This window comes from Glycine max, chromosome 20 (genome assembly GCF_000004515.6).
Source record: "Glycine max cultivar Williams 82 chromosome 20, Glycine_max_v4.0, whole genome shotgun sequence".
Lineage (NCBI taxonomy): Eukaryota > Viridiplantae > Streptophyta > Magnoliopsida > Fabales > Fabaceae > Glycine > Glycine max.
The window spans coordinates 46332218-46341831 of NC_038256.2; the positions used below are offsets into that span (position 1 = coordinate 46332218).

The 9614-nt window shown below is 33.1% G+C and overlaps 1 protein-coding gene across 3 annotated transcripts; it reads left to right on the forward strand.

Moving 5' to 3' along the window:
- Positions 1–288: 288 nt before the first annotated feature.
- On the forward strand, positions 289–6902 carry LOC100819318 (probable serine/threonine-protein kinase At1g54610). Of its 3 annotated transcripts, XM_006606427.4 has the most exons (9): positions 289–584; positions 827–1057; positions 1174–1571; positions 1888–2172; positions 2284–2601; positions 3940–4167; positions 4894–4994; positions 5940–6057; positions 6223–6902. In XM_006606427.4, the coding sequence occupies exons 3-9, from the start codon at positions 1203–1205 to the stop codon at positions 6544–6546; spliced, it is 1743 nt and encodes a 580-aa protein (XP_006606490.1). In that variant the 5' UTR covers positions 289–584; positions 827–1057; positions 1174–1202; the 3' UTR covers positions 6547–6902. The 3 variants fall into 3 exon arrangements, with proteins under 3 accessions (XP_006606490.1, XP_003556490.1, XP_006606491.1); XM_003556442.5 differs by lacking the exon at positions 827–1057 and having other exon boundaries at positions 1133–1571; XM_006606428.4 differs by lacking the exon at positions 827–1057.
- Positions 6903–9614: the final 2712 nt, after the last annotated feature.

Consider the following 9614-nt stretch of genomic DNA (forward strand, 5'->3'; position numbering starts at 1 on the left):
CACCAAAGGAAATAAAAATAGTAAAATAAGGATTATGTATGCGATCCGGAACAATGAACAGATCATAATGATGTTTACAGTAAAACATTAAATCAATCCTAAAATTATAATTGGTTATTATTTCAATACTTTTAAATCAGTACTTAATTAATTTAGAAATTGTTTTTCAAAAAATACAATAAATATTATTCAGTACTTGATTAGTTAAATAATACAATAAAATTTAAAAAATCAATTAGTTAAATAATACTTTTATCAGGATTCAAAATAAAAAATACTAACAAGTATCAATCATTTCAGTCGAGTGAGAGTCTCACAATTCCGATACTGTGATTCCTTTTCTTTTTTCTTTGGGCACTCCAGTGAAGGGAGAGAAAAGAAAAAGAAGCAAAATAGTAGTAATAAAACCGTTGAATTTAGGAAGCAGGGAAGAGGAAATGAGTAGAAAACAAAAGAAATGGATGTTGTAAGAAAGAGATTTGGAGGGGTTTGACTTTTTGAGAGTTGGAAGATCGTCTGGTCTCAGAGAGAAAGAGAACCAGAAAAGACCTAACAAACAACATCACCAGACAATACAAACGCAGGTAAACAGTGCCCACAATTCTCACACAAGACAACAACAACCTCTTTCTATTTATACAAATTTACTAACCCCAGCTCCAATTACTATTGCTGTAACGCTGTCTGCAACATACCATAAATTTTGTTCATGTTTTTCTTCTTTGCCCCCTTTTCTATCTCAACCCATCACGTGCTTGCTTGCTCTATCTGGGAAAATAATTTTTTGTTTTTTACTTTTTCACTTTCCTTTTGTGTATGTTGATAGATCACTTTGACGCCGCCCTGAATCTTGCTACCTTTGACCTCAACTAAATTCTTTTGATCACTGGGTATGTTTGTGCTCGTACCTTGGGCCCAGTGATCCTTCAAAACGTGAATTAGTTTTACTTTTGATTCCGAATTCCTCTCATCACTTGATGCTTGAGTTTGCTGCTTTCACGGGATGATATCACCAGTTGTTCTAGGATTACCAAGTTGATCAAGGATAAAAAAAAAAGTATGTTATCCATTCATAATCATAATCATAATGATATTCATGCTCGTGTTGTACTTTTTTTTTTTATTGGATCAGTTTGGTGATCATAAACCCTCACATAGACGATCCTTGTCAAGGGAATGAAGCTGGGATTCGAGGAGAGTAAATGGGGTGTGTGATTAGCCGAGAAGTGTCATCGGGAATAGTCTACGAGGTGAAGGAGGACAAGAGTTCGAGTGTTGAGTCCAACAAGAAAGTTGATCAAGTGTCCACAGGCAGAGTTGAGGAGAACGCGGTAGAGGCACAGAATGGTGAGAAGGAGAAGGAAGAGAATGGTGGTGGTGATGATCAGGTTCGGCGGCTGAAGGGTGAAAGAAAAAGATCAAAGCCAAATCCAAGGCTAAGTAATCCAACAAAGCATTTGCAGGGGGAGCAATTAGCAGCTGGCTGGCCAGCTTGGCTAACAGCAGTGTGTGGGGAAGTGCTTAGTGGGTGGATTCCGCGTAAGGCTGACACCTTTGAGAAAATTGATAAGGTAGCTTTGTATATGACTGGAATTTTTTTTTAAACTTTTTTAGTTATTTTTCAGGTGCTTGTGTTACCTTTAACTTGAAATGGAAATGTATTTGATAATGCCATATCAGGGATATGTGGTTTGAAGTTCATCAATGCAGAATTAAAGATTATGATTGATTGATCATTGATGTTGTGATAGTGTTGTTGAAACTCGTGATGCATTGTTGGATTGATAAAATCCTGGGCAAGGTTAAAAGGAATTGAGTCTGCATTATGTGAGATGTATTATTCTGCTCTTCTCATTCATTTTTTCTTTAAATTTCCCTTTGTATTAGATTGGTCAAGGAACTTATAGTAATGTATACAAAGCTAAAGACACATTGACAGGTAAGATTGTTGCACTGAAGAAGGTTCGATTTGACAATTTGGAACCTGAGAGTGTAAAATTCATGGCCAGAGAGATTCTTATTTTGCGAAGATTGGATCATCCCAATGTTATAAAGCTAGAAGGTTTAGTTACATCTAGAATGTCCTTGAGTTTGTACTTGGTGTTTGATTACATGGTGCATGATTTAGCTGGACTTGCTGCAAGCCCTGACATCAAGTTTACAGAGCCTCAGGTTAGGCCAGGTTTGCCTTAATAATCTAAGAAATAAAATATATGCACCCTTTGGTTTATTTTCAATTGGCCATATTTGATGTCTCCGAATACTATGTGTCTCCTACTGCAGGTTAAATGTTACATGCATCAACTGCTATCAGGACTTGAGCACTGTCATAGTCAAAACATACTTCACCGTGATATTAAAGGATCAAACCTTCTTATTGACAATGAAGGAATACTTAAAATTGCTGACTTTGGACTTGCATCTTTCTTTGATCCAAATCGCCGGCAACCCATGACTAATCGTGTGGTTACCCTTTGGTACCGACCTCTTGAGTTGCTTCTTGGTGCCACAGAATATGGTGCGGCCATTGACCTTTGGAGTGTTGGTTGCATTTTAGGAGAGTTATTGGCAGGGAAGCCTATTTTGCCTGGTCGTACGGAGGTGAAAACTTAAAATGTCTTGTTTTGTCTTATAGGCATTTTCATTTCCCTCTAAACTCTGCCTAACAGTTAGTGTGGTAATTCAACAAACCTTCTATTTTGAAATGATCAAAAAGAAGTTATATCTCCTAATGGAACAGTCTGCTTTCTAGATATGCATGTATGAACCTTTTAATTATTGCATTGCAACTCCTCCCCCCTCCCCCAAACCTCTCTTCTCATGGGGGTAGGCCTATGTAAGTTTAATCCAAGCTTTGTGCGTTTTACTGCCATTTAGAAGGTTGGCATTGTGCATATCTGCAATGAATAGGAAGACATGCAATTAATGAGAAATAAATTAAGAAACATGATGCATGATTTGATAAACCATTTTACTACATAGACAACTGCATATGCCTCTGTTGAGCTATGAAACATGATGCATGATTTGATAAACCATTTTACTACATTGACAACTGCATATGCCTCTGTTGAGCTATGAAACATGATGGGTGGAAGTGGAACTAATCAAATTGCTGCCCAGATAATGTAAAATCCAGTAGAAGAGACTGTAACTTCTTGTTACTTCTAGTCTCTCTGATGTAGCCTTTATGCCCTTGGTTTTCATTTTTGCATGTGTACCTTTGGCTTTATATCCTTTGTTCAAGCTTTTTAATGTACATGTACTATTGAAAACAAAAACTGGGTAAAAACTAAAAAAGGAGATACAGATTTTAGAATACTATAGGGGAGCATGATTATTATAGCTCAGTTTAATGATGGTCAGTAAGATATTTACTTGAAAACTTCTAGAGAGGAATGAAGTGGTGGACCATAACTGGATGTTTCCCTACAAGAGAATTGCACACATAGAAGCTGTATACTTGTTAGGCTGTTACCAATTCAAAATGTTTTTACTAAAACATTTTTTCTGGTTGACTGTTATAATGTCGCAGTTTTCCCATATGATTTGGGTGTGGGTTAATGGTGAATAAACCATTCCACCCTCAAAAGTAGAAGGATAATCAAGTCATGCATTTGTAAGGATTTAGTGGTACTAGTGATTATGATGATAGTAATAATAATTTTGGTTCAGTTGTCTAATTATGCAATGCAGACTGATAACTAGAAAACAACATTATCTACAATTTCTGTATTTGTTTAAATGCATTCCCAAGTCTGTTTTCAGCAAATCACCCTTTTAAGTGGTATACTAGATCTTATGTTTAGCTCTACCTTCTCTTACGTGGTTTGAGGGAATTTGTATCGCATTAAGGATATATCACTTGCACTTTATTTGCTGGTTATTTGAAATTTTCATTGGATATTTTCTGACACTTTTTCTGGATGACTTATATAGGTGGAACAACTGCATAAGATATACAAACTTTGTGGTTCGCCTTCTGATGAGTATTGGAAGAAGTCAAAGATGCCTAATGCTACCTTGTTTAAACCTCGAGAACCATACAAGAGATGCATAAGAGAGACATTTAAAGATTTTCCACCTTCAGCGCTGCCCCTTATTGACACTCTTCTTGCAATTGATCCTGCAGAACGGAAGAGTGCCACAAATGCTCTAAGAAGTGAGGTGGGCTTTTGAAAATTCCTGATTTGTTATCGATATTATCATTTCATGCTACTTATAGATCTATTGGATACAGATCTATTCTCAGTGTACATAGATTGCCTAAAGCACGCACTCTATACTCTTTCATGAAACATACAAAATAACCTACATGTTGAACTTCTTGAAGGTCAATGACTTGCTTGTGATGTTCTATTGTTGACACAAAAAGGTGGGGAGCGTGGTTCTTCAGCTTCTTGTCTTTGATATCTTACACCAAAAAGCGTGCATGAATGTTGTAAACTGCTGCTATAGGAGAATGGTCCATCAAATCTTGAATGTTGTCTGAGGAAAACCATTGTAGTTCTGTGTCAACTGGATGATGTGCCTCTCTTGAGCTTTGTTTACTTTAGAATATGCATCCCTTCTTGGCATAGGATCAAAAAGTTTGATTTGATGTAAAATGATGGGTGTCTGGATGACCTTGGAAGTCAATTCACTCTGTCTTGTTTTCTTTGGAATAATGATTAAATAAATGTCCCAAGTGATAGAATGGATGGCATGTTTCAAATGATCACCGTAAGTCGATAAGGGATGTGGATATTCCAAAATTTACGTTAATAAATTGAAACTTCTCTTGAATCTGAAGTAGATGTTATCTTTGTCAAATTTAGATGCTCTATTTTTCTTTTCTTGTTTAAATCAAACCCACATACATTGACTTTGTTTGACCTTCTTATCATTTTGCAGTTCTTTACCACAGAACCTTATGCTTGTGATCCTTCTAGTCTTCCAAAATATCCCCCAACCAAGGAAATGGATGCTAAACGACGGGATGATGAAACAAGGAGGTACCTTTTCTCTCAATTTGCTTGATGCATACTAGAAGTGAGGTGCACATAGGTGTGAATATTTTTAAAAAATGATATTATTTTTTTAAAACAAAGGGAGGGATTAGGACAGAAAAATTGGAGGAAGATATGAACATTGAGGATAAAAATGTAAGTTGTTGATACCAATTCTATTTTATATTATCTGTGAATTATTCAATGACACTTTTTATAAATATCTTTTATTGAGTAACTTACAGGTATGCAAATAATAATGATGACTGTTTTGAAACAAAGAGTGGAGACTGGAAAACTATTTACATGTTATCTTTATTGACAGTAGAAATGCAGGTGGCAAACTATATTTTTCCTTTAAGCATGCTTTAATCTTATGACTGAACATCACTAAAAATGGTGAGCAGATAAAAGAGAGTCTGCTTTAACATGCACACATACAATGACATACACTTTGTTTATAGAGATCAGTAGAGTGAAGAGTGTTCCTTTGATCCTTTTGATTTTTTTTTTTTATCAGCAAAGATAATATATATTAATAATGAAGTACCAGAGGTACTAAGGATACAAATAGCATGATATATCAGTGAACTGGTTCCAAAGTCAGACTTTACTCAGTCTTGATGGGAACCAGAAACTAAGAAAATACAGTAAATGATTGCTGCCATTGCAACTATTTATATTCCCCCCCACTGTTATACAAAAGCTGATGATAAATTTGACGACCAGTGACTGAAGGGGATAGCAAAATTCTCCTCAAAGTTCCTCAGCCAGGTCCACAGTAGAAATATGGCTTCCTCCAATAATTTGTTGCCATCAAAAGTCTCATTAGAAAAAATAATCTTGTTCCTCTGCTGCCACACTGATCCTTTTGATTAACATCTGTGAGTTTATTTAATTTGGTGATCATATTATATTTGACCGATACCCCCTGCAAATATGAATTATCAGATCAAGAGTTGCTGGCAAAGCACACGTTGATGGTGCAAAGAAGCATCGTACTCGTGATCGCGCTGTAAAAGCTGCTCCTGCTCGTGAAGGCAATGCTGAGCTTCAATCCAACATTGATGTATGTTAAAGAAATTTACTTCTATTGTTTGATGCCTTTGTACTGCTTCTATCCTTCTAATAAAATTCATTTTTGTTTTTTATAATTGAAAATCTGTATAATTGTGATTGAAAGTATAAAATTAATGTTGATTAAAATTTGCTGCAATGATTTCATGTGTAACAGAGAAGGCGTTTAATCACTCATGCAAATGCTAAGAGCAAGAGTGAAAAGTTACCTCCACCACATGAAGATGGACAGCTTGGCTTTCCTTTGGGATCTTCTAATCATATTGATCCAGATATTGTTCCTTCTGATGTTTCTTTGGGTTCAACCTCTTACACCTTTTCAAAGGAACCATTCGAAGCTTGGTCAGGTCCCATTGGTAATACTGCTAGCATTAGTGTCACAAAGCGGAAGAAACACACTGCAGGTGATGCATTGGATTTATCAAAACCATATAAAGGTGCCCTCAAGGATAAGGTTAAAGGAAAGAAATACGTAGCTTAGATATTTAGTACATTCTTGTAGAGTCAAATTAAGAAAGAACCTGTCCCTGCTGCCTCATTTTTGGTGCTGGAGTCCAACTGCTTAAAAATATGTCATGCTACATGCTTGCTTCTTAAGTTAACTCCTTATCAAGGGGTAGAACCATTTTCCCCCATTTTTAAACCATTTTATTTCATAGTTTTGATCTATTGGATTTCATTTAGATAGAGGTTTTTCTGGGGGGCTTCCTAAGTCTGTTGGTATTATAGAGAATTACTGTGATGTACATCGTGATTTTTTTGTTTTCATACTCGTGTCAATATCTGAATTCTTTTTAAATTGTTGAGAATTGTAATAAATTTTGAGTTGTTTTTTTAGTCCTCGTTTATAGGTGGTGCACCTCGAGTTGTACTAAAATCAAAATGATAGTGACTTGTTTTGCTTTCTGTTATTCTGTATTTGATTTTTCTTTTTTTCTTTTTGTATTGCTATCACCTCAATAAAGTTCTTAATGAGTAATATCTATATGTATTTTCTTTCTCGTTTTACCACGTTTTTTTTTTCCTTTTGAATTAAATGTCTTTCAATTCTGTTCTTTTCTTTAATTGAATTTTCAAATGCATAATTTTTTTCCTCTTTAATTGGTTCTCCAATAGTAAATATTTATAGAATTTAATTTTTATATATTAGTGTAAAGATTTTTTACATTAACAGTTACTTAGAAAAGTGGCTGTGGTAGTAGCTTAACTAAAGGGTTGAGATTAAGTTTAATTTTTAGATTAAATAAAATATAGATAAATAGGATTTTATATCAGTTTAATTTGACATCTATGTCATTTGATCCTATACATTAAATCATTTAACTGAATTAATTAATTTTATATAAAACTATTAAATAGTATAAGTTTATTTAAGTAAAAAAGAAAATGCAGCTTTAGTGTCAATTGGCACATGTTGCCTATATAGTAATTCCTGTTATAAGTACAAATTCTCCACGTATCTGCAAAATAACAAACAAACAATCCATCACTTCTGAGTACTAACTGCGACTAATTGACAAAAGCGTGATTTCATAAAAAGTAGTGAACATTTATTTCTGACTAAATTATAAACATAAATAACTATGGCAGCCATGTAATGTAAGGCTTTGATCTTATCCTTAAAACGACCTACAAAACAAAGTACTAAGCAGCTGATATAACAAACAATATAAGGTATGAATAGAGTATTGCTTGTGATGTCTGATGTCTACACATTTGAAAATCAATTGCGTAGTCACAATGATTTCATTTATGTAACGTTTGGTAAAGTGGGAAAAAAAATTGAGAAGAAAGATTTAAATTAAAGTAGTATATGAAAGTATGAGATTTTTGAAACTTTTAGTATATTTTCATTTCTTTCCTAAACAACAGAACAAGACCTTGGGTAGGTTGTTTCTAAAGAAACTTAAAAAAAAAAAAAAACACTGATTATTTGTCTCTGTTCATTGACATGCACTTATGGAGTTACAGTTTTATTAATTTTGGGTTGAATATTGGCTTAAGGCATTGAAAAATGAAAAGGGCCCCTACACGAGAAAAAACAAAATTGTGTTTAAATTTAAGTCGTTCCACTTTGGCTTTCGGCATTGAATGAGAATTCACTCTCATGCATGTTAATCAAATATTTGAACTTAAATGATAGAAGTACAAAGCTACCTTATTAATCACTAATTATCTGGTTAAAGCCTTACATTTTATTATTTCGTTATTTATAATATGACTTCATGCATGGTTTATACATAAAGTAAAAGAACAATATGTAATATCCTAGATAAGAAAAAGGTGTTAAGATATAAAAATATGATACACTAGTGTAATTTTTCAAGGTGTAACATTATTTTTTCAAATATGTAAATTTTTCAAAGAATTAACATCAAATGAAGTAACTCTTTTGTTTAACTTGAAAAAAAAAAGTGTTTCTATTATGCATTTTTAAGAAAATTGTTTCAAAATTTGTTATTTTTATAGTGTAAAAAGTATTAAAATATTTTCATTAGATTTTTTTTGTCTCATTTGGAAAGGAATTCATAAAAATTACATTTTAAATATATTTTTAATTAAAATGCTTAAGAAAACAGACAAATTAAATCATGCCATATGACTCCTCCTATTATAATCTATTATGAAAAGGCCATTTTTAAAAAAAAAAAAAACAGATTTCATTGGAAATTAAGGTCCTAATTGAATTTCACCTACCATGCTTGTTTGAATTTATGTGTTTTAGTTAGCGTGCTAAGCTAAAACATTTACTAATTCGTAGTGCAAAGAAAATGTTTGATTAATTCCTGTGTTAGTCTCCCGTACATTGAATATAATCGCTATACTAGATACTACTATTCTTCTCTGATGGTTATGACCATTGAAGAGTGATAATGATGTCTTTAAAAGACAATCTAGCACTTAAACCAGTTCAAATTTCGACATAATGACTGTAAAGAAAACAATGCATACCTCAATCATGAGTTTGAGGTCTAAGCGAAAATGGGCCTTTTGGATGAACCCGATCCACTTAACTTGACACAGTCGATATTGCCCTGGTTGTCACACAATTTTCTTGAGGCAATTCAAAAACAACGCATTCTAATGAAATTGAATATTGTAATTTTATGTTAAATAAATTCTAAAATACGTGAAAGGCCATTCACATTAATTCATTTTGATTTACAAAGAGAAATTTGTTTTTTTTTTGTTGTATTTGATGATAATTAAATTTGAATGTAACCTTGCACAAATTATCTAAATTGGTTACCGTAGGTCGACTCGTGTGAGTTTTTAAAGAAAAATTTGGTATTTTCTTGAAAAAAATGAATTTTGTGTATAAAATAACAAATAAATGCTAAAAGAATTTTGTTGATTTGGCGCACCTTACTTGAATTGAATTATTAAGATTTTAAAATAATTTTTAAATAGCATAGATCTAACATTGAAAAAAAATACATAACATAATGTTTATTGAACTTGACAAAAGGTCTTCCACTAAAAGAAAAAAATTGTAAATCCGTGTGCAAACTATTAGCGTAGCACATTAACCAAAAAAATTATTAATTA